At 49.4% G+C, this 25,943-nt stretch overlaps 2 protein-coding genes across 3 annotated transcripts; both read right to left on the bottom strand.

Annotated features, from left to right (window-relative positions):
* Positions 1-982: 982 nt before the first annotated feature.
* On the bottom strand, positions 983-25,943 carry LOC122376723 (the record flags this gene model as incomplete). Its single annotated transcript, XM_043356660.1, has 3 exons — positions 25,477-25,943; positions 11,080-11,324; positions 983-1,163 (listed from the first exon to the last, which is right to left on the bottom strand). Coding segments are annotated over exons 1-3 (517 nt in total), but the record flags the coding sequence as incomplete, so codon positions are not given.
* On the bottom strand, positions 17,090-19,752 carry LOC122376724. Of its 2 annotated transcripts, none has more exons than XM_043356661.1 (2): positions 17,433-19,751; positions 17,090-17,196 (listed from the first exon to the last, which is right to left on the bottom strand). In XM_043356661.1, exon 1 carries the CDS (start codon positions 19,630-19,632, stop codon positions 17,782-17,784), a length of 1,851 nt encoding a protein of 616 aa, XP_043212596.1. In that variant the 5' UTR covers positions 19,633-19,751; the 3' UTR covers positions 17,090-17,196; positions 17,433-17,781. The 2 variants fall into 2 exon arrangements, with proteins under 2 accessions (XP_043212596.1, XP_043212597.1); XM_043356662.1 differs by having other exon boundaries at positions 17,096-17,803; positions 17,852-19,752.

The raw sequence follows: 25,943 nt of genomic DNA, 5'->3' as shown, positions 1-25,943 counted from the left end.
GAGAGAGAGAGAGAGAGAAAGAGAGAGAGAGAGAGAGAGAGAGAGAGAGAGAGAGAAGAGAGAGAGAGGATAGAGAAAGAGAGAGATACAGAGACAGAGACATAGACAGAGACAGAGACAGAGGCAGAGACAGGGGCAGAGACAGAGGCAGAGACAGCAGAGGCAGAGTTAACGGAAAAGGCTTCTCCATGGGCAGCGCCGCAGCCCACAGCTGGGAGCGGCCAACTTTGCCAACACTGGCTCGTGCCATAAGGGCATTATTCATCGGTTTCCACCGCACTGCCACTTGGGCATGGCCGCAGCTGAAATGAATCGGTATATTATCGAGACCAGGCGCGGCATGGCGCCCCGCCCCCGTCCGCCCCCCCCCCCCCTCGGCCCCCGACGGCTGAACTCGACAGATAACTTGCTCCCGTCGCGCAGCGCCGCCTGGGAGGTCAGCGCACAGGCCCAGCACGGCATCTGATTAGGTGAAAAATTAATGGCTGATTATGGCTGAGTCTGACGCCGAATTTTCCACTGGAGCGTTTGGCGTCGTCGCCGTAAATTCCGCCGCTGACTTTCCTTTAACGTGGTGCCGCGTTGAAATCGATCGATGTCGGGTGGTGGCGGGGGCCGCTCGCCGGAGTCCGGACCCGCGTTGCCGCGGCCACAGATGGATTATTCCGAGCGGTGCCTGCTATTATTCAGAAGTTCTCACCAGAACACGGCACCAGTCGCGCTTTCGGCGCCATATTTCAGGCTCCCGCGCGCGCGCAAATGTTTGTTTATGGATGAGGCCGTATTCACTATCCTAACTCCAAACGTGTTAGGCATTGACTCATATCGGGTACAATTTGACACATTCTGCGCTAGCATAAAGGAGCTAATGACCCAGCTAAACTAACGGCTAACGAGGGCTTTACAGTTTGGCGGTCCATTGTGGGAGGGTAGCTGGGGTGAGTAGGAGGCAGGGAAAGGGAGGGGAGGGTCCAACACTCACCTAGCACCACCAGCACGACGCGACGCTCCGAGGGCTGACTGTTGAATGAGCAGCTGTAGTGACCACTGTCGTCGGCCTGGGCCGGTGAGATGGTGAGTGACCAGCTGTGACGGTCTACTGAGAGGCGCCTCTGGTCTCCAAGGATGGTCACGGCGCCGCCGGAGAACTCGGCCAGACGACCCTGAGGGTAACAACGGGTAATTAAGTGTCACAACGGGTCACATCGGGTCATTTGTATTTACATTGGGTAATAGGGCGACAGTTATTTTCTGATTTTTTGAAAAAGCAAAAAGGCAGTTCATTTTATGGTTCCATATAGCATAAAAACATCATATGCAAAGTTTCGTCCGGATCGGATTCTATTTAACCGTGCCTCCTCGAACTTGAATGTGTACGCTTTTAGCCATTGGGCCAGCAGTGTAGACCTTTCTGGTATGTAAACCATAAGCAGAGTTTCTCAGCTATTCATAACGATGCAATCATAAAACAAAAGACTGTGGTACACGAAAACTAGTGATGTATTGTAAAACGATAAAAAACTGAGATAAGACTCAATGCGTCTTGTGGCAGTTGGCAAACTTGGACCTCCTGACGAGTCTGAGCATCTGCGTCGAATGCTATCGCTCATTACTGCAGATTCCGGGTGACGGTGCCTTTATTAACGTTCGGAAACTTTCCATGGTATGCCTCTACCACCTGCAGGTTGTACTACCTCTGGTCCTCATCCTTGGTGAGGGTCAAGTTGTACGTTTCCATCAGAGCGACGCCACGCTCGGCGAAGTCGTTCAACACCGTGATGCCGTTAGCCTTCCCCGCTGCGGCGACATAGCGGGGGTCGTCATGCCACTCGGCAGGGTCGGGCTCGAGGAAGCCGTCGTCAATTCCAAGAGTGACGAAGAATGTCCGCGACGATGTGGTCACGAAGTTTGCGAGGGTCTTCTGCGTCAGGTTTGCGCTGAGATCAACGACGGCCCTCTTGGTAAAAATCCTACGAGCCCTCGTTCGAGGCGAGGGCCTCAACAATGGCCCGCCTTCCATGCAATGGTAGGCTCTCGTCAAAGAACGCCAACGGGACTAGGCTCTCACTCAGATACCACAAGTGACGTCGGGCGAAGCCGCTGAGGAGCGTCTTGGCGAGGGACTTGTCCTCGTACCTGGCCAACGTCTTCAGAAGGGAGTGGTCGTTCTTACGGGCCGATGTTGGGCTCGGCGCGGTGTACCACGCGGAAATGTAGACCGACACGGCAAACTTGACGAATCAACGACCAAGAACGACCTCTCCCTTCTGACGAAACCCCCCTAAGAACGACCTCTCCCTTCTGAAGACGTTGGCCAGGTACAAGGACAAATCCCACGCAAAGACACTCCTCAGCGGCTTCGCCCGACGTCATTTGTGGTATCTGAGTGAGAGCCTAGTCCCGTTGGCGTTCTTTGACGAGAGCCTACCAATGCATGGAAAGCGGGCCATGGTTGAGGCCCTCGCCTCGAACGAAGGCTCGGAGGACCAAGCGGGCCGTCGTTGATCTCAGCGCAGACCTGACGCAGAACACCCGCGCAGACTTCGTGACCACATCGTCGCGGACGTTCTTCGTCACTCTTGGAATTGACGACGGCTTCCTCGAGAGTCGAGACCGACCCTGCCGAGTGGCATGACGACCCCCGCTATGTCGCCGCAGCGGGGAAGGCCAACGGCATCACGGTGTTGAACGACTTCGCCGAGCGTGGCGTCGCTCTGATGGAAGCGTACAATTTGACCCTCACCAAGGATGAGGACCAGAGGCAGTACATCCTGCAGGTGGTGGAGGCACACCGTGGAAGGTTTCCAAACGCTAGCAAAGGCACCGTCACCCGGCATCTGCAGTAATGCGCGATAGCATTCGACGCAGGTGCTCATATTTTTCAGGAGGTCCAAGTTTGCCAACTGCCACAAGACGTATTAAGTCTTATCTCAGTTTTTTTTAAATCGTTTTAAAATACATCACTAGTTTTCGTGTACCACAGTCTTTTGTTTTATGATTGCATCGTTATGAATAGCTGAGAAACACTGCTTATGGTTTACATACCAGAAAGGTCTACACTGCTAGTGCTGGCCCAATGGATAAAAATGCATACATTCAAGTTCGAGGAGGCACGGTTAAATATCATCCGATCCGGATGAAACTTTGCATGTGATGTTTTTATGCTATATGGAACCATAAAATGAACTGCCTTTTTGCTTTTTCAAAAAATCAGAAAATAACTGTCACCCTATTGGGTAACAACGGGTCACACTGGTCACACTGGCTCATACGGAGAAAGGAAGGCTGGCATTTGATGTTGGGCCAGATTTGGTACTAGCAGGTTACACCGCGGCCACACCGGGTTACATTAGGTCACATCGTGACATATTGGGTCACACTGGGTCACATAGGGTTGCACCGGGTCATGTTGGGTCACGTTGGGTAACATTAGAACACGGCGATTAGCACGAGATCAAATTGGGTTTTATTGGGTCACATTGCGTCACACTGCGTAACAACGAGTCACATCGGGGTCCGACAGGTTCACCACAGTCACTGAGCGGTACCATTTCTGCACGAGGTTCAGTCACTGCACAAAAGCTCCATGCAAAGGATTAATGCATTGCAACGTACGGATGCACCGGGCGCTCAATCTTCCAAATAGTCTGTCAGATCGTCTCAGTATCCCGAGTCCTGGCAGACAGATGAAGAGCCTAATGACTATAGATACAGCAAATGACATTCTGATAGCTGCATGGAATGTCTGATGCGTTAGTCAGCCTATGCTCGTTAAGCGTTGGCCAATATGATGATGTGTCTGACAGTGATTCCGTTCATGAGTGTTGTGTTGCTAGCATCTTTAGGTCCAGATATGACACGTGCCCCAAACGGCTGTGAATTTACCGCGTCACAACTGTCTATTTGCATATGCATTTAAATTTGCGTCTGTCGTGTCGTCCAGTGGAAGTAAAGTTATCAGAGAATATATATGTAGAAGTGACTAACGACATGAGTCGCAGCGTCAAATTCTAATCGTCATTCATTTACGTTTTTTACTTTACGTATAAGCAGGCCGAGGACATGTTGATGACATCCTAGCCCCCTCTCTCTCCCTCTTCCTCTCCCTCTCCCCCTCTCTCTCTCTCTCTTTCTCTCTCTCATTCTCTCCCTCCCTCTCTCTCTCTCTCTCTCTCTCTCTCTCTCTCTCTCTCTCTCTCTCTCTCTCTCTCTCTCTCTCCCTCCCTCCAAACACGCACCAGAAGTGGGATCTGAGAGAAAACAGCAGCCGGTGATAATAACACGATTCCCCACCGCCGAGCGCTGGTCGGTCGGCATCAAAGCGAGAGGGGAGCGGCCGCCCCACTCGAGTCCGTCAGAGAGAGACAACAGAGAGCCTAGCCGCCGCGTGGCAGTGGGAGAGAAACACGACTCACGAGGACTGTGGCGGGTGCTCCGTTCCGCCGGCTGAGGGTGATGGTAGTTGGTACTGCAGGTCCGCAGTAGGGCGGCCATGAGAGGATTGAAGAGGGAGAGCTGCATGGGCCACAGGGGGGCCATGCTGCAGAATGGCGCCAAAAGCAGAGCAGACGAGGGCGTAGCTACCGTATGGTCCTAAGCAGGGATGCGGAGCCGTGAAAATTTCAGACGGCTCCGGTTCCGGCTCCGGCTCCGGAGAAAAAAAAAATCGGCTCCAGCTCCGGCTCCGGGTGAAATTTCACGGCGGCTCCGGTTCCGGCTCCGGCTCCGGCTCCGGCTCCGGCTCCGAGTAAAATGGTCCGGCTCCGGCGGCTCCGGCTCCGGCTCCGGCTCCAACTCAGTACATCCCCTATGTGCAGGGATGCGAAGCCGTGGAAATTTCAGACAGCTCCGGCTCCGGCTCCGGCTTCGGAAAAAAATCGGTTCCGGCTCCGGGTGAAACGTCATGGCGGCTCCGGCTCCGGCTCCGGCTCCGGGCAAAATGTGCCGGCTCCAGCTCCGGCTCCGGGTCCGAACCTCTGGTCCTAAGGCAAAGCAAACGTGGGCTAACTATTCTGCAAAGAGCCGGTGAGATGGTCCTTACCCCCTACCCCTGTGCTATATGTCCAAGGCAGGGCAAATAAAGGGTCAACTGATCGGGTGCATTAGAAGCAGCAAAGGGAGGACGGGAAGTGGGAACAGGTCTAGTTCCGCTGATGCATCCAAAACCAGATAGTTGACTGGCCGACCGAGAGACCCTGCACCTGAGGATCGTCTCGCATCAGGGTGTAAAGCCGGGATCGAGCTACCAATTAGCATCAATGAGGCCGTCCGATGCCACGATGATGCGGATAGTATAGCTGGCTTTCTTGATTTATCATGTACATTGACAATATAAAGAACTACAAAGTTTGAAGTCAAATTCATCAATGGCATTCAGCAAAGTATGAAATATCCGATAGTCATGGCACAGTTCAAAATTAATCATTACATAGCCTTTCGAGTTCGACATTCAGCCCAGTGTGCGACACCAGCACTCCTTTTTGTAACTTTATTCGGGCTTGTCTATTAATTTTGACCAAACTTATTATCAGCCCTAAAAAAACAGTGGCGTTTTGTTACGGGAGCCAGAAGGGTGGTATGGCGTGAGCCTTCGTACTATTTATTGTGTGCACTCATGTTTTGTGCTGTTGCCGGATGGCGTTCCTACACAGCAGCCGTGATCACTAATCATCGAAAGGTCACCAACGACAAAATATCGTCACTCCCTGGTAATGACTGGTGCAAGTGTGCTGGAATGACTTTGGCGCCTTGGTGAAAATTTCATCGCAATAGAAAGTAAGTTGCGTATGAATATTGCTACGATCTAGCCGTAACGAATTATACATTATGCAATGCGGATATATCTGCCGTTACAGCCATTGCTCATAGTTATGTAACATGACTATTCTTCATGCTGCGAAACGTGCGTATTCGTTTCGTGTTTATAATTAAGAATTGGAAACAAAGACAGACAAGTCGTGACCACAGGACATAGGATAATGTGTGTCTTTGTATGTTCTTACTGGTGTTTAATATCAGCGATTCAGAACAAGTGCAAAAATCAATCTGGATAAACTTCAATGAATCAAGGACACCAGTTCTTGATCTATTCATGGCACATTTAGGCTTTCCATGGAAATTAGACCCAGTGAGAGGTTATGTTACTCTTCAGCAGTGCCTGTATGGTGATTCAAGCCGATAATCTAACACACTTGCAGCATTGTCCGGCTTTTTTTGCGACAAAGTAAAAATACTGTGAGGAGTTACTAGATTTAGCAGGCGCTTGGAGCGATGCCTGCAGTGGTCTGTCTTGTTCTCCGTTCCAGACAGAGCGGCAGTGTCAGCGGCCGCGCCGCACGGCCGCCGCTGCGCCGCGTTTGTGTTTATCTTGTGCTGCGTGTCCAGCCGTCGGCGTTGATTGCCGCTCTCTCGGCAAACAAGCTCGCTGCCCGTTCACAAACGAACAGCGCATCGGTCCCGGTAACTCCGAGCTGCAGAGAGCTGCGAGCTGGCGGACCTAGCGGACAAAGCAGAAATCGCCTGACGCGTGTAATTCCGCAGCGTGTCGCCGTTCGCTGTTGGCCGCTACTGCCTCCGTCCCTCACCGATTTCCGCAGCCAGCCGCTCTCCGAGTGGCCGCTCTCCAGCGCTGGAAGGTCCCCGACGGACGGGCACCGGCCCCGACGGTCGCCCGAGACGCCAGCGTAAATTGGGGCATGTTTTTAGCTGGCAGCGCACGGCACGCGGCACGCATCAGAACAAGTTGCAGGCTGACCACACGACCGGTCGTCCGGAATGCCACCAGAGTTGCGGCCCAATTTCGGCAAGTTCACCAGTCTGAAGGTGTCGCAGTGAGCTAGTAAACCCAATAGCGGCGGCCGCGGCTTGTTTGTCTTACTCGTAAATGTATTAGGGTGTTGGCTAGTGTTGGTTGTTTTCTAGCGCAGAGAAAGTCGCGAAGTAGATAGCTGGTAACTCTGAGCTGTAAAGCTTTATATCTTCCTAGATCAAGGTTGATGTAGTATGTATAATTCCTTTATCAACATGGGCAAATATTCGTCAAGGTGTTTTTCCGTTTATTCAAAATGTCACCAAATCAACCTCACATCGTACTGATCTTACTGGTCTTTTAGTCGCAGAGTACAATAATTCGTGCATATTTATCAAATTTCTCAGATCTAAACATGCAGTGTCATTTGGAGGCTGAAGTCGGGAACCATCACCGCTCGCGCCGGGCCTGGGTGAACACTGTCACCCGCTCGTCTGAACATCCTGTCTGATGGCTGTCTTCGCTGACATCGCGTGTCACTGGTGACAGGGGGCACTGTCAGGGCGGAGGACGTCCCCCCCTGACCCCCCCCCCCCCCGACCCGTGATGGCACCCTGTACTTTGCGGCACAGTCGACTCAACGGAAATGGATCTTTTGAAAAGGCCTAATGGGTGCTGAGTTAACTCGCGTGGTATGCGCGGTTAGGGCACGTTCGCTGAACAAAGCAGCCGGCGGAGTTTAAATTAAAGAACTACGGACGAAATGAAAAGCCCTTGAACTATGGGAACAACATAATGAGACATAACAGTGGCCTACGGATTATTAGAGGAGAACATGAATCGTCGAGGAGTGGTTGTGCATAGAATACTGACGAGGTCTGTACAAAGGATGCCGAACCCACTGCAGATATACGAGTATGTGAAGACAAGGCTAATGATGCAATTGTGCGTGATGCGCTTTTGCAAGAATACGTATTACGGAATGGATCTGATCTCCAAACACAAGGTCGTTGATGAAGTGAATGAAAATGTCAATAAAAAACATTGGATAAGCTACACTTTATGGTTATGCAGTTCCCTGTACTGCAGCATTTTTTCCATATTGCTGCAAAGAAGTGCAAGTATACAACTTGTGCTGGCTTGGCAGCTTCTGTATATTTCTATTGTGTTCGTGTCTGCATTTATCCTTACCAAACTCGATTATTCATGCTACAAAACTCGAAATATTTCCTTCTCTTAGATTGCTTCGTAGCTTCCGTACCTCACTTCGTAGCTCTCGTATCTTTATCGTATAAACCGTGGGCAAACGTGCCAATAGTGTAGTTGTCTTTTATCTAGGTTGCATGTGAGCGCGCTTTACAATCACCGTTCACAGCTTCCGCCAGCTCCGCGAACAATCTGCGCAGCTTTTGCGTCTGTGGATGCGTCGTCATATGCCCCTGATCCGGCTCTGGCGCCTCGCGACCCTCAGTGACACTGTGAGGTGTTAGCTGGTAATGGACTGGACTGATACAGGGGCACATTATCTGTCTAATAAATAAGACCGGAGCTTGGACATTGAGCCTCCGGTGACCGGCGTGAGGCCGAACGTACGCAGCTCGGTTGGTCCGAAGTCTGAACGCTGCTCAGTAAGCTGATGGAACATAACCCATGGAGGGGTCACCACTGATAGAACATCACTCCGGCCGGACGCCACATCAGTGTACTGATAACACGTCACAGTGGCCGGTCACCACTGATGACACATCACCCTGACCGGTCACCACTGATGACACATCACCCCGGCCGGTTGTTGCGGTGCACGGGAATCGGTCAGCGCTGACGGACACCGCTTTTAGAGCGTCAGTTTCATCAGCGCATGATAAATAAGGCTAACGGTGATGGCCTGACACCGAACGACAGGTACAAATGCACGGCCCGCTGGCCGGCCCATAATCGGACATAAAGCAGCGGGAGCTGACATTAAAAACCTCGTCTCTGCGTCAACCAAAAGGATTACAGGTTTCAGCCGCCGCTAATCACCAAACGTTAAAGGCCAAGGCGAATCAGGTAGCATATCAGTTCCCATAATACCATATTTGCTGCCTGCAAATTATCTTTTCTGACATGTTGATCAATAGGTTCAGTGGCGAGCAGAAATCCTGATCAACCTGAAAAATACTTCCGTTTCCCTTGGCCTTTTTGATTTCAACTGTATTTACGCTTAGCAAAAGATCTGTGAATTGGTGTATCGTACTTATATGCTTTGCAATAAATATGAATATTTTGTTATGTTATGATGTAGTGGTTAAATTATTCGCTTTAATTTTAAATGGCACAATCTGTAATTTATTGCAGCTCACCACTGTACCAGTGCTTTTACAGCTCTGTGCTGGAAAGCGAAATCAGATTACTGGTTATTTGACAACAATAGTACACGTAGAATATATTTGTACTATCACACTTTTAGAGCTATTTAAATAATGACCTAGTTGAGGAGAAATTGAAGAGCTGCATGGTCAACTGTACACTGGAATTAAATGCTAAATGTATAATTAATTTGAAGATATCTAACCCCATTACCACCTGTCTGTGTGTCTTGTGGATTATAAGCGTCACGAAAGTGGAATTGCAGTTTGGTCTGGGTCAGAACAATAAAGCCTTAATGGCTTCCACACCTGGACTGAATGCCAGTCACAAATCACATCCAGAATTTACTTCACGCAATAAATTTACTTGTTCAAATTACTGTGTCGCGAATAATCGGGTGTGATTTTCGGCCCCTAATCAAGTGCAATAAGACAGTCTACAATCAAATTCATTGCATGTCGCCTGCAATCAGGAACTGCGGTATTGCTTACGGTCATTAATAAGAGGGACACCGCCCTTCACTGGTTTACAAATGGTTCCATGTTTTCTCTGCACATACTGACACATGCCATGAGATGGCATGACAGAGTGGCGCGGGCATGCAAAAAGACGACTGTGTGGCTGCATATTATAATAAATATTTATGCACTCAGGGTCGCACGTGGGCTTGGAGTCCTTACGATTAAGGATTTGTTACATGACGACTGCATTTTGCTTAAATTAATATCGAACATATTCTTAACCCGCGCCCGGCTGGGGGTCCTGGATTTCCACGCCCTGCTGGGGGGGGGGGGGGTGTTTGAACACCCCCCTTGTAACTCGGCTCCTGGGCCACGTAGCGATACGCGGAAGGCGGCGTTCGAAAGAGCGTCAAAAATGATGACGAAATCACTTCGGTCAATTTTTGGTCAGGTCAAAGGTCAGGTCACCAGAGGTCATTGAAGGCAAAATTTCGCCGATTTCCAGGTCGAATGTCGAAAATTTCCAAGAAGCCAACGCATAACTCGGGAACCAATAGAGCTACAGCGCCGCGGAAAAGCGCATTCGATAGCCCTATTAACGCCCTTTCTGAGTAATTCTCTCAGATTTGACCTAACGTCAACGGTTTTGCCTGCAGGGGGCAAAAACTGCAAAAATAGCCGATTTTTTCGGAAACAGTTTTTCTGCAATAACTTTTGACCCAAGCCTTGTACGAGCTTACTTTTACCGGCATCGTGTTCCTCTCGTCAAGACGCATGGAATGAACTATAATTTGACCTTGAAAGGTCAACTTGAAAATTTGACCTCAGGTCAAGGTCATGACCTGACCGGAAAGGGTCATGTTGCATATCAGTCGATCCGTATCGTCGAGCTGAACACATCTAAGGCGTTTTCATCGCTCTAGCATGCCTCTATCAAAAGTTATTTGCGAAAAACTGTTAGATACCATTTGTGACCTAAGATGACCTCAGGGCATAAACAAGGGTCACGGACACCATTTTCATGTTCAGTGTGTCTAAACCACTTGTAATTCGGTGTTTGGGAGTGTTTATAATGTCTTGCATCCAAAAGAGGCGCATTTCAATTTTCTCCCATTGACTTATAATGGGGAGGTCGCAAAATTGACCTGACCTTAGGTCATTGATATCAAAATTCTGAGATATACATTTTGTACATGCTATTGCCCTTAGCAATCGCTGAAAGTTTCAAAGCGATCGGTCACTCGGTGTAGATATGACAGACATTGAAAGTTTTTATGAGGTGAGGTCACTTCAAGTGACCTGGTGACCTGACCTTGAACGACCTTGGTCTGAAATTTTTACAACATGTGTAGAATTGATGTATGATAAGGTGTACCAAAAACGGCGGCGCTCCGCGCCGCCGTTTTTGAGATATTTGCGAAAAACCACAAGGGGGGTGTTCAAACACCCCCCCCCCCAGCAGGGCGCGGGTTAATTTATGAAAACATTCACGCGATATGCAAGAGAGCACGTACTACTCACCGAGTCGTCGGCAGCGGCGGGACATCGGCGTCGACCCGGGCACTCCCAGGTGAGCTGAGAGACCAGGTATCCACCGTGGCCGGCTGTCCCTGCCCTGGCCCTGGTCCCGGCTCCAATCCTGGCTCCGGATCCGGCCCTGACCGCTCCCGGGTCCGGGGCAGCCGAGCCCGCCAGGCCGGGACAGGGCAGGGTGACGTTGTCTCCTGCCGTCGCCATCACCGTTCTCATGAGTGTGTCGCAGTCGCCTGCCGGACATGATCAGCACCGCATCGGTCAGCGCCGACAAACGTGATTAGTGAGCACTGCAAACAGGCGGAAGGACGGACGCGTGCTACTCTCGTCCCGACCGGTATACGGTATATTGTCGGCACAGGTCACGGTCGCTGAGTGAACCTACATACGGGAGTCGTGAGCCGTGTGCTCATGGTTCAGCGGGCCGGAAGCGCGCGGCGAGTGCGACTGATTCTGGGAAGGGAATGTGGCTGAGGATAAAATCATGCTGGTGTTGAAGACCGAACGTTACCAGTGATATTTTGACGAACTGCAAACCACAAGACAAACAAACGAGAAATGTCTCGTAGTGATCTTGACACTATGTCGGACGCAAGCAAAAACTCTTTTGATTTAATTCAATTAACCTTAGGGTAACAGCTCAGCTAAAACAGGCCATATAGTTAGATCAAGCACAGAAAAAGATAGAAAAGACGGCGAGCAATCAGTCATCGAGGAATGAAACCCAGTGGCAGGCTCAGAAATTCAAGAAAGCTTGAAGTCAAATCATTACGAGTCGTTTGTTTTTTCGAGCGTATTGCATTCAAATAAAGCCCGTAACTTTGAGGTGACTAGAGAGTGATGAAGCGTAAAGGCAGCTCTTTCAGTGTTGCGTAGAGCAAATGCGACTGTGCCACTTCTTGGCTTCGGCTGGCAGCCCGCTTTTCCACGTGGCCGGTTTATAAATGACTTTGTCCGGGTTATCGATCCCAGCTCATCCATCACATTTCAATGCATCATATTCCAGTGCTGCATACCCTCGATCCAGTGAGTAAAGATACTTTTAAATTGTGCGGAGCTAATTTCCACCTTACCGGAACTTCCGAAGTGCCTTAGCTTCGCCCACATCTTTCACACCAGAGATCGTTTGGAGATCTCATTTGGCTTAACGCCCACATGGCTGCCAGTGTGTTGCCATTCTTCATTGATTGCGCTGTATCTTATGTAGGGATGCCTTGCGAGAGCCCGTTGTCACTCCCACGCCGAAACTTATCATGCAGCTATGGAATTGAGAGTGGGCGTATTTCGTGCTGCTGTTCTTTACATTATTTTGAACCCAGCCAAGAGCAATCATGTCGGGTGATTCTTCCTGCTTTCACAAATCCACACCACCACTGCATTAGCTCAGTCCAATAACATTTACCCAATCATCTCGCTCCTGTCTGCGGCTTTATTCACTGCCAGCGCCCGTATGCAGATCAGCGGCCCACCACCTGTGGCTCATTCCACGGTCCTGGGAGCAGAACACACCCGCTTCCCAGACGGTGTCGTGCCGAGAACCATTCCCCCACGACGCTGACCGGATGCGCGCCGAACCGACCATGCCGTGCCAGTTTAGATGGATAACTCCGCTCGTCAGGGAACTAAGGAAACGCAGTAAATTACCCTGGATGGTACCGCGAAGGAGGCATGCTGTGGCGGTGGTGGAGGCGTGATGGACTTGTGCTGGAGGCGTGCTGGTGTCGTGGCGGCGTCGTGAATGAGTTGTCGTGGAGGTATGGTAATGTTGTGGTGGTTCCGTGAAAGTACACGCGTACTTGCCGTGGGGGTTTCGTGATGGCTTCGTGATGATGCGATGGTAATGTCGGTGGTGAGCTTGTGATGTGATGTTGGCATAAAGGTGCGGCGATGAAGGATTAAGATGTCATGTTTGTGTTCGTCGATGATCGGATGATGCGCTAATGTTTTGTGACACCGCAGCCATTGTTATCTTGCCAATGTTACCAAAATATAGGGATATTTTCATACCAATGGAAAAACGACCCCGAACACGAGTCGAAAGCTTTGTGTATCTTTTTGAATATATTTGAATGCATTTGTAATAATTTGGTTTATTATTTACATCATCATCCAACCTGTCATGGATACTCAACACTAGTGGAATTTGTACCGTAAATAGTTGACCTATAAAATTCTATCCCAGTGCAGTTGGCACGCTACAGTAGCAGTTACAGTAGCAGTTACAGTTCCGCGTAATCATCAGTTTATATTGTGCCACTAGGCAGCTGTTAGCCGCTCGAACCGGTGCTGAATCAACAGACTCGGCGACAAACGGCACGAAACGAATCTAATTATCGACTGAGTTGCAGCCAGGTTTAACAGACTCGGCTGTCAGAGAGTCGTGCGGATTTCAGTTCCCAGATAAAAGCGAACGTTAGCTCGTGCTTGCTGCTGCAAGTGACTATGCTGTATTGCATGTCGTCCACCAATACTGGGGTGCGAATGTCAATGGCGCATGCGATGTGCGTGTGTCGATTCTTAGCGCAAAGGTCGTGCTGGAGCCTGCAAGTGTGCTTGCCTTTTAGATTGCGTGAATATGTGAGACGCAGGCGGCGCCCTGTCGGGACAGAATCGACGTCGCGCGTTGATGAATGAGCCTCGGCGAGGCGAGCTCGACGGTGACACCGCAACTCGCAGCGGGGGACGGGTACCGGGGCGGAGCGACACGTGCTCGGTCGGCGGAGGTGCCCGCTCCGCGCTATTGATTGCAGTATCGGATCGGCCTTTGAGTGTGAGTGAACCGGCCGCCGGTGGCTACAGAGGACACCTTCAATGCAGCCATCGACCACACTTGTGGGCCGCGCTGGACCGTACCCAACACACTCCTGGACCACAGTGAACCGAACCCACACCCGTACCGAACACACGTCTGGAACGCAGTAGCCACACTTGCGGGCCGCGCTGGACCGTGTCCAACACACTCCTGGACCAACCGGACCATACCGAACGCAGTGGACCGTACCAATTGGCCACATTCTTGGATTGCCTTGAAACACATTGGCCAGGTCCAGCAGAAGTCCGTTTTACCGACCATACCCGCTGACAATGACGGACCGCACAAACTGAGTGCCACAGTGGTCTATTTGGTCCGTATGTCTAAAATAGTAACAGTGGTCTATTTTTGAGACGCCTCACACTCTGAATCAACGACGCTTGACAGGTTACGCTTCGGCCGCGGCCGAGTTTCTCATATTCATGCTATCCTTGCCGCTAGATGGCTCTGATAGTGGGCGCCTGCAGTGGTATGCTGTGCCGCATAGCTCGACGCGCCAGCCTTGACACCAGCGGACGCAAACGGAGCTCCGGCTCATTTTTCTTCCACTCGCGGGTAGGAAATGTAACCTTTTGACGTCAATCCAAAGTTAGCTGTCTTACTTACAATCTAGACTGTCCAACAATAATAAAATTTATTCATTCAAGTCATCCTATGTTCCTGGCCGTTTCGCAGCCAGCTCCCCGCTGATCTATGGCGTTAATGAATTAGCTCATGAGTACAGGCAATCAGGTAATCACCCATCAAATCAGATTCCAGGAAAGCTGTTAGGAATCCCTTAGCTGCTATCAGCCTGTCGGGAACATTACCTGTGAATCAAGCGTGAACTCGTAATTAAACGTTAGAGCCCCATCATCAGTTCCAGCTGCCTCCGCTAGTATGAAATTCATCGCCCCAGCCCCATTCCCTCGGCTGCTCCCGCTGTCTGACCCTTCCTGTCCTCTGGCCCTGCTTAGCTCCACGGTGTTCCGCCCCCGGCTGCGAACACGGCGCGATAATGACCGGCGTCGGCCGGTGTCGACGCGTCGGCTGCGACGAGGCTCCGTCGACGGCGATCGTCCCCGGGGCCGCCGTTAATTAGCGGGCCGCGCGGCCGATAGTCGGCGCCACTCTGACGCGAATCAATCACCGATGTTCGGGCCTGTTTGTCGCTTCCTCGCCGGCGGGGGGGGGGGGGGGGAGGAGGCGCGAGGGTGTCCCGAGTTACAGGTACGGAAGTGGTGTCCAGGTATAAAGGCGGCGCAAGCCTGGGCGGTGGACGGCAGAGTGAAAGCCACACAGTGGATGCATTGAGAAATAGTTGTTAGCCTCATGGCTTCCGCTATCCGTTTTAGCCTAAAGGCAATTGGATGCTACTTTGTCGGAACAGCAAAACAAGCATAAGCTGCCGCACTTTGTCACATTTATATATTTTTGCGACCAGTTATTTTGCACGAAGAATCGAAACACTGCGCATCATGCGAGTCTATTTAGCGTTAGTCGTTTAGCTTGCTTCAAAACATGCATTATAACATGCAAAACATGGATAATAGTTAGTGCCGACAGGTCTGTGGCGGCAGGGATAAATGAGGAGACGCCTGGGAAGCGTTTTGGTAAGGTGTACTCTTTGCTTAAATGCTACCAAAAACGGTCTCAACGAGTACACTGGAATTCACTGAGGACAATTTAAAGCTAATTCACTGTAAACGGACGCACTTAAGCCTATGCATTCATCTGTTTCCTCTGAAAACGCAGACTTTTGTTGCAGTGTTTGCGTTGATAATGTTTTTCGGCCGCTTATTTGTGGCAATATCCGTGACTTCTAGCTTTCACACAGAACTTGCATACGAACTGTGTCGGGTTGCTGCCGGCTAAACTTTGTCCCATGCAGCTCACTGGACCTATTGTACAGGCTTCGAAATGAGCCGTCAGCCGGAGCATTTCATTATTGCCGACTGTTTCCCACGAACTAGTGCCTGTGACTTTGTTCCGTGTTGGGTCGCATTTAGGCATTGTCTAGACCAAGTGAACAGTGACATTTAACCCTCGCCGGACCTATTGGTTTTCTACATACGCGCCGGCCGAGGGGGGGGGTACGACCCCCCCCTCGCCGTTTCGCCCCTGGTGGAGCTAGCGCGTCGCGGAAAAAGCGAGCGTGTGCGCCGTTACGAGACGCAGAGATTGGTACCCGATTTTAAGGTCCTAGGTCAACCGGTGACCTCTGAGGTCAGGTCAAGTGTCCCAAGGTACGGTTCAGTTTTTGATGAATAACTTCGCAAAAAAACGGCCGCAGAGCGCCGATTTTGGCAGCATCGTGTTCGTCTCGCTCAGGCGCGTCGAATGATATACTTTTTGTCTGGGTCAGGTCAACTTGGGGTGTTGACCTCAGGTCAAGGTCAGGTCAGCACCCTCAGGTCACGAAGTTGGTCGAAAGAGGTCATGTCGCATATCATTCGATTTGGCAGGTCTTCCTGAGTCCATTGGTGGCTTTCCCGACTCGCTAGCTCAATTTGATCCAGAGTTATTAACGAAAAACTAATATGACCTTGATGACGTCATAAATGACGTCACGCAAGGTCAACATTGCAAAAGTGACGCATCTAACCTTGCAAGGAGTGCATCAAATCACGATTCTGTGTGCTTGAGATAGTTGGAGATCGTTCCCGGCGCCCGAATAGCAGTTTTAATTTTTCCCCATTGACTTACAATGGTGAGGTCACGAAAATGACCTGAACTCATATGACCTTTAGGGAAAATCCGAGATATGCAAGTTGTGGGACTCATAATGGCTACTAGATCCTGCAAGTTTCATTTCCCTGTGACATCTCCTCTGGCAGTGAGGGCGTTGCGAAGTTGCGACATCTGAAGACCGTGCAGAGGTTCACTTATGACGTCATAGGTCAGTGACCTGACCTGACCCAAAAATGCGGTTGGTGTCAAAAGATCCGGCTTGGATCAAAGGTCAGGTATGTCAAGTTTCAGCTCTCTATCCCCAGCGTGTTCGGAGCTATCGCGAAAAAAACCCTATGGGGGGCGGCACCCGCCCTCCCCCCCTCGGCCGGCGAGGGTTAAATGGAATGTGATCCAGCTGGAGCGTGTGTCACTTACCAAAGTCAATGTTTTCTATTTTCTTTATAGAAAAACGACACAGGTAGTCATAAAATATTTGGATTTGCAAAAGAAACATGCCTGAAAGAACATTCTGGGTGTTTCACCAACTTCCGTCATATTAAAATTCAAAGCTTAAACTAGGGCGTTTCAAACCAAACATCACTGTATTTTAGCATGAAGTGATGTAAGATGATGTTCGAAACCTGAAAAGAATGACTTGCTTTAACAAAACAGAAAATAACATAATTGACAAATACAAATGGACTGGAACACAGGTTCAATTTTGGCGAATGCGACGCACCACGTGCCTATATCAGTCTGTCAATATTTCCCATATCTGTTCTCTTGGGCCTATAACATGACAACAATAACCTTTCACTCTCTCTAATAACTTCATACATATCATCATTGACAATATATAAATTAAATGCAATCTTACACTGTAACCCTGCACGGAAGCGTGAAACTGCGACCAACTTGTGCCGCGTTGGCACAAACAAAACAAGGTCAAGGTTCAACGAAACGAAACCCAACCGGAAAATCCATCGACATCAGCTGAGTCCGTTAAACAACAGCCAAAACTTTAGTTTGCAGCGATAGCCGATACATCTTTCGCAATTGGGCGAAACACTCCCGCCTCAACAATTCATGAGCGCTGCACAGCACGAATGAATTCACTTGAACTGAAACAAGTATCTGCGTATCAACTAATAACATTGCTGTCCCACAACGCACAAGACAATAGGTACCCGTCACTCATACTCTCGCCGAGTCTGCATCGCGATCCTTCACGTCACTACGCCTGCAGACCCGACGCCGCCTGTCGAGTCCAGCTGCACCGTCCCGTCGCGCTCCTCGACTGGAACCAACACCACCAGCCTATGAACCGAACGAGTTATCTCTACACAGCGGCTGGCAGGCCTAGCCGCCCCGCCTTCACATACCGTCGCACTTCTGCATCGTATGTCCACGTCTCTGACACGTCCGTCACGTCCCTCACGCACTCGGGTCACGACACCAACTCTCCAATTTCCTCGCACTGCGTTGGAGTCCTGTAGATACACCAAATCGCCCACCTGAACGTTCCTTTTCGTCACGTGCCATTTCTGCTGCGGCAGAAGTGTCGGGAAGAAGTCGCGCGTCCATTTCCGCCAGAAAGCGTCAACCAAACGCTGAAGAAACTCATGCCGCCGACTGATGCTCGTCGACTGGTCCCACGGACCAGATGGTGCTCGGCGACTGGCTCGTCCCAGAATCAGGTCGTTGGGACAGAGGTAGACGCCGTCCTGCACATCAGTCGGATGTCTCCCGATTGGTCGTTCGTTGAGCAAGTTTGACACCTCGAACATGACAGTTTGCAGCTCAGAGAAACTCAGCACCTGATCTCCGATCACAGATGACAGGGTCCGTTTCACAGATCGGATGAGTGCCTCAGAACAACCGTTCTGCCAAGGCGCGTCAGGTGTGGTGAACTCCCATGATATGCCGTTCTCTGCTCCGAACTCTCGCAACGTATCTCGGTCCAGGTGCCTCACGGCAGCTTGGAGCTCCTTGTTTGCAGCCATCAGCTGTGAGCCAGAATCCGATAACAGCTTTGATGGACATCCGCGGACAGACACGAACCTGCGGAATACCATCAGAAATCCATCCGTTGAGTAGTCGGATGCCAGATCCAGGTGAACGGCCCTGCTCAGCATGCAGGTGAAGAGAACTCCGTAGGCTTTGCCCCTGGACCTCTTGTTCACCTCTCCTCGGATCAGCATGGGACCGAAATAGTCCAGCGCAGTGCTGCTCCATGCTGGCGCTGGCTTCAGCCTCTCCACTGGTAGCTGGCCCATCCTCTGTGCTTCGAACTTCTTGTCGAGTTTGCGGCAGATGACACATCCATACCGCACTGCCTTGGAGATCCTCTGCAGGCTGATGATCCAGAACCTTTCTCTGACTTTGGCAGTTGTTGCAGAAGTGCCCAGGTGACCCTGCTGATGTGTGTACTCCACGTACAACCGCGACAGACGATGTTGGAACGGCAGTAGCGGTAGCTGCTGGCGGTTGTAGCTGATCTCCAGCCATTCTTCAGCTCGAGCGCCGACCATTATGATGCCGTCCTTGTTGTATGTCGGGCGTAGTCTTCTGAACTTGCCCCCACTGAGGTCTTCATGTAGCATCTTCTGTGCTTCTTTGACCCAGTACCTTTCTGCTGCTTCTAGGCCTTCGACAGACGGCTGCTGACTCACGTTCCTGAACGTTGGCTTCAACTTGCAGAAGACGCTGATGACTCTTGCAGTGACTCTCATCAGACGACGGTATCTTGAGACCTTGCTGATGTCCATGAGACTCTCTGTGTTTCTTCCAGCCTCTTCACACTTCATGACGACAGCGAGTCTCTCTGGTAGCTCACAGGAGCTGATTCTGTCCATCTTCAGAGGCCAGTCTGAGATCGGAAGCTTAAGAAACTCCGGTCCAGCCTGCCACTCACTGTCTCCTCCAAGCTCGGTTGGATGTTTCCCTCTTGTGAGACAGTCTGCGCCATTCAGATTTCCTTCGACCCAGTACCACTGAGTCGGGTCTGTTGTATGTTGAATTTCACCGACTCGAACAGCAGCGAAGGTGGCGAATCCATAAGACTCTTTCTGTATCATTGCTCTGACGATTTCTGAGTCCGTCAGGAAGAACGTCGCACCAAATTCAAGTTGCAGTTCTCTTTTCAAGAAAGTTGCTAGTCTTGCAGCAAGTACAGCTCCACTCAGTTCGATTCTCACGATAGTCAGTTTCTCTACAGGAGACACTCTGGTCTTGGCGACGATGAGACGGGCTTCAAAGTTGCCGTCGCTCAGCTCCCATCTTGCGTACGCGCACGCTCCATATGCCTCGTTTGACCCGTCGCAGAACACTATCAGCGTCGGTTTGCCCACTGCTAACGGGGGTTTGATGCTCCGGTGGAACTCCACTTCTCGCATTCCGTGGAATTCACTGAGGAGTTCCACCCACTCTTCTCTTCGAGCAGCAGGAATCGGATCATCCCAGTTGAGTTCCTTCATCTCATCCATCCACATCCTCTTCATCATGATCTTGGTTTTGACGGTGAACGGAGCAGCCAGACCCAACGGGTCGTAGATTCCATTCACTTGAGACAGTACCATCCTTTTCGTCAGTGGATCAGGAACTGCATCTGATGTCTCGCCTGGGGCTAGCGGCTCTGCAACTTTCACACCTTTCTTCTTTTGATTGAAGTTCAACTGGGTCTGAAAGCAGAACATGTCTTGTTCTGGCTTCCAGCTGACTCCCAGGACCTTGTCAGTCAGGTCGCGTTCTTGGTCCGGTTTCTCTCCTGACATGACCCAGCGTTTCATGTGAAACCCTCCGGTCTTCAGCATCTTCTCCACGTCTTGGGTGATAACTGTGGCCTCATCTCGACTTGCTGTACTGAAGATGACATCATCCATGTAAGTGTTTTCTATCACCACTCTAGCTGCGCCTGGGAACTGGGCTTGTCCCTGCTCAGCTGTCTTACGCATGGCGAGAGTGGCGATAGCTCCAGCAGGTCTGTCGCCGAACGACACAGATGTCATGACGTAGGTATCTGGTTCTCTTTCTTCGAGATCACGCCACAAGAACCTGTGCGTGTGTTGATCTAGAAGCGGTATCTTCACGGAATGATACATCTTCTTCACATCTCCAACCACACCCACTGAGTCCCCACGAAATCGTAGCAGAATACCCAGAAGACTATTCAGCAGATCTGGTCCTTTGGCCCAGAAGTCGTTCAGGATCTGCCCCTGGAAGCGAGCAGACGAGTTAAAAACTATTCGGCACGGGGTGGACTTGGAGTCGGGTTTCAGAACTTCATGGTGACTGATGTAGCGGATTGGGCCATCATACCCAGCAGCTTCTTCTTCTGTGATCTTCCTGGCCACTCCTCTGTCCACCATGTCTTGAATCTGGGTTTGGTACACAGATGCGTGTTCTGGGTGTTTCTTTAGTCGTCTCTCCGTCGAGTTCAGTACTGCCAGTGCAGCTTGTCTGTTATCTTTCAGTTCCTTCGGATCCTTGACCCATGGGTAGGAGGCTTCCCAGTGATCATCATGATGTTGAAGTCCTGCTTCAATGAGTTTCAACTCTCTCTCCTCACGAAGAGTGTAGTCTTTGCCCCCTGGGGGACATTTGCCACACTTGCACGATCCACACTTGGGAGTGCACTGCGTTCCCAGTGACTCTGTGGTGAAGAAATCTTCCAGACTGGTTGGTGAGATTGCACACACTTGCATGTGCATCGACATGACCTCAGTTTTCTCGACCAAGCTGGGGTGTGACCCACTCACACACACACCAAACCTGTTGCGCAGCAGCACCAGATTTTCCATTGACTTTTCTCTGACTGGGTGTTGCGCAGCATGGTCAAAGCCAATCAGAACTTCAATCTCACCCTTGGGCCTTTTCGCATCGAGTACAGTTGAGCTGAAGTCATCCTTCATGTTCAGGTTGATCTTTGTTGAGATCTGTTCGATTCCATAGACTTCAAAGTCGACGCAGTGGCCATCCTGATCAGTCAGAGGGAGGATGTACTTCTTGGAGTTCAGCTGACTGTTCTTGCAGCCCATACCTACAATCTCGAGAGAGCATGGCCTCCCTTTGAGGTTCAGTTCCTTTGCCTTTCTGTTGGTGATGAAACTTGTGGTCGACCCACTGTCCCAGAGCACATTCACTTCCTTTCGTCCGCTCCGTATCTTCATGATCGGCAACAAACATGCAGACGAGTCAGATTCAGCTGTTGTGAGGACTGGAGCCGCTTCAGCAAGATGCAATGCTTCATTGTGATATTGATCACATCCAGTCACAGGACATCTGTACTTGTACCTGCAGTCAGCTACTCTGTGTCCTCTCTTCAGACAGCACCAACAGCCTCCTTTCTTCTGAACTAGAGCTCTTCTCTCTTCAGGCTTCATGCTCTTGAATCCTCTGCACTCTTGTGTTGTGTGGTCTCCAAGACCATGCAGTAGACATTTCAGTCGATTTTGTTCTGTGTTGTGGTTTGTCGAACCAACATGCACAGCAGCCTTTGGAGTAGGGGTGACTGTTGGGTCCCTGATGTCGGAAAGCAGGTATTTTGTCACTCTTCTCACTTCCAAGAGGAACTTCAGGAGATGAGGGAACTTGTCATTCCTATTGACATCTGTGTCTTCTTTGTTCACCCTTTCTGCCCACTTCTCTCTGACTGACTGAGGCAGTTTTCCTTCAATTAGGCTGATGAATCCAACATTGGACATTTCAGCTGTCATATTCATGTACTTGAGATCATGATAACCCTTCTCTATGAGATCAATGAACTCGATCAGTCTCTTTTTGTCATCTCGGATCATCCTGAATTTCTTGACATCATTGATGATGAGATCCACCATGAGTGAGGGATCACCATACTCTTCATCAAGCCTTCTCCACATTTCGTTCACATCATCATCCACCACCCTCACCAGGTCTTGTCCTCTCTTGTTCAAGCATGTTCTTAGCGTATATGCAGCTGAACCATCACTGACATGTGGGATGACATGGTTGTTAAAATCAGATTTGAACCTGGGGTACTCCCTGCGGTCACCACTGAATTTAGGTAGTTCAACCCTGCTGAGCTTGATGTTGCTCTTCTGACCTTCCCTTTGTTTGGCTGCATCCTTTAGTTCGGTGTACTTGTATGTCTTCTTCTTTGCAGCAGCAAACATCTCATCACATGCTTTGATCCACTCTTCTTCAGTTTCTGAATCAGATACAGGTAAGCAACTGACGAACTGTTCATGGGTCCTTTCCACATTGGCCCAGGCTTCTTTCAGCTCAGAATACCAGTCACGAACCAGTTCAACTCCATCATCATCTTCAATGGCCTTCAAAAGGTTGTTCTTGATACGAGTGAATGCCCTTTTGCTGCTTGCTCTCAGCATCTTAAATCTATCATGTTCAGCTTGCATCTGATCAGCATCTTTGGTCTCGCCCATTTTCTTCATCATTTCTAAATTCAGATCTGTGATTCAAGGCAGTGTTTCGAATGTTTCACCAACTTCCGTCATATTAAAATTCAAAGCTTAAACTAGGGCGTTTCAAACCAAACATCACTGTATTTTAGCATGAAGTGATGTAAGATGATGTTCGAAACCTGAAAAGAATGACTTGCTTTAACAAAACAGAAAATAACATAATTGACAAATACAAATGGACTGGAACACAGGTTCAATTTTGGCGAATGCGACGCACCACGTGCCTATATCAGTCTGTCAATATTTCCCATATCTGTTCTCTTGGGCCTATAACATGACAACAATAACCTTTCACTCTCTCTAATAACTTCATACATATCATCATTGACAATATATAAATTAAATGCAATCTTACACTGTAACCCTGCACGGAAGCGTGAAACTGCGACCAACTTGTGCCGCGTTGGCACAAACAAAACAAGGTCAAGGTTCAACGAAACGAAACCCAACCGGAAAATCCATCGACATCAGCTGAGTCCGTTAAACAACAGCCAAAACTTTAGTTTGCAGCGATAGCCGATACATCTTTCGCAATTGGGCGAAACACTGGGTATTTTCGAATTTCGATATATGGACATTTTTTGGCGTGTTAAGCGAACGAACATAACATGTTTGCCCTTCTGTCAGTTTTGTGTTCATATTGTGCCATCAACGCTTGATGTCACTTTTTATCTACAAACGTTGCAATTAATAGGAAGAGTGTGCCATTTTTTCATTGCCTTATCCCGCTTAGTATCATGACAAGTTGCAGTTGGTGAGGAAAGGAACAGTTGGGACGAAGACATGCTTATAAGACGATGCTGTCCGGTGTTCAGGGTACAATAATAAATTGAAATAATTGCAGTTATCATACGAATCACTACCCTCTTTCGAAAAGAAGGAATGGTAAAAAACGCAAGTTTCTCTTAGATCCGAATCGTAAACACATTGGAAGATAATCATCAAAAGACATCGGCCAAATCTACTCAAATCACGCTTGTTTGCTCTAGTGAAGGTCACGGATCAAGTCAAAGTTTGATCAAAGGCCACAGTAGGTTATTTAATATGATTGGATTTCAGGAGAACAATTTAAAAACTGCTAAACAAGGTTCAAACAAAGTCGCACCTTTGTACCAATCACATCAGGGATCGATGTCAATGCTAGGTTCAGTTATAAGTTAAATTAATTTACTTCAGTTCAGTTCAGTTACTGTTAGTTAAAAACATTATGTACGCTGAGGGATGATTGGAAACTTGTAACGAGATACACTTATTTCAGTCACGAAAGATAACATATGGGAAAACACAATGGGAAAACAATGGGAAAACAAAGAAACATGAGCAAAAAAGGTCAAACTATTATCGGGGTGGCAAATTGCTAATAATGCATTCTAGAAGCATCGAGCAAACATGAAGATGAAATGAATATTACGTATACGTACTATACGTACGTATACGTATAAGTAATAATAAATATACATGCTCTGAGCATTGCAAAATATTGTGATCTATATATTGAGTTTTAAGATTTATTGACGAATAAAAATTGAGGCAATTGACGATTGTATCGGGCAAGAAATATATTGAACTGTTTTCAGTTGTAAAAATGAGGAATTTGAATGTATCTATTGCAAAATTAAAAATGCACATCACAACCTAATTAAGAACAGCCAGTCATCAATTATCTAAGGACAACTCTCCAGCGAACAAAACCCTTCCATTTGCAGGATGTTTGCGAGACATTTTCTATTTGATTTGACATTTGCGGCGTCGGCCCACATCAGTTGTCGAATAGGAGCCGACAGCGACACCAGATGTGACCAACGTTTCGTAATACGTCAGGTTTTACTACCGCTACTGTCTCTCATATGTGTCTCGAAGTGGTCCACAAATCCAGCGTTGAAAGCATTATTCTGCGGACGGGCCAGTCGGCCGGACAGAAGGGGCGGGGCAGAGGGCGTGAGGAGGGGGAGTGGGAGGTCAGCGAACTGGGAGACGGCCTCAGAGCTGGGATTTGCTTTCGTCGATGTTTGTAAGCAACGGTCTGCGCTATTCTGGGTGTAAGTGAGGGTGGGGAGGGAGGAGCAGAGTTCCCAGCTGGCGTGGGCACCACCCGGCGCCAGCTGCCGTCTCTCTGCTCAACATATTTTAATTAACTAACTTGTCAGCGGCTCGAGACTGGGCTGATCCATATTAGCTTACTGTTGCCGATATAATATTCATTTCTGGGTAGAACATGGATGTATTTTACAACTTATCTAGGGAAAAAAATCAGTTCATTCGATGCAACGTGGCAATGCGGTGAACGAAATTAAGACCAATGTCACGACATGGAAGGCATACAATATGCTTTCACGCCAAGCAAAATGCATGACCATGTAGGTCATCACTGACAACTTACCTTCATTCATAGCTTACATCATCAACTTGACAGTGTTACCAGTTCACACACTTTCTGCTTAAAATTAACGTCAACGTACTCACCAGTTGGTAGTAGGCCAAAACAAAGCAGCGCCAAGAGACCGCACGAAGCCGTTGCCTGAGACCCGATTCTCTTTGCCATTGTTCGGAGCATAGGCGGTATTTTAGCTCCACAGCACCGTTCGATCGTTCTTCAATGGCACAGAGTTGGTCAGCCGTAAACCACAATTGTCAAAATCATTATCCACGTGATTAGTTCACAAAGACGATGAGTTGCTTCAGCAGTAACTGTCCGCTATCAAAATATGATGAGTGAGAGTCGGAAAGAGTTAAGTCCCAAAGATCACCCGCAGCTTTGAAACAGTCACTCGTAAAGCAACGGCTCACATCCAAACAGCAACGGCTGCCGGAGCAGTGAGTGTACTAACAGATTGTCTTCAAGACAGACAAATACAACACCTACGATCTCCTCGGAGCACGCCCGGGCACGACGAGCACGGTGGGCACGGCGCGGCGACGCGGCGCACCCC

The sequence above is a fragment of the Amphibalanus amphitrite genome, unplaced genomic scaffold (genome assembly GCF_019059575.1).
Source record: "Amphibalanus amphitrite isolate SeventyFive unplaced genomic scaffold, NRLGWU_Aamphi_draft 002261F_arrow, whole genome shotgun sequence".
NCBI lineage: Eukaryota > Metazoa > Arthropoda > Thecostraca > Balanomorpha > Balanidae > Amphibalanus > Amphibalanus amphitrite.
This window is presented reverse-complemented; position numbering and strand designations above follow the sequence as displayed.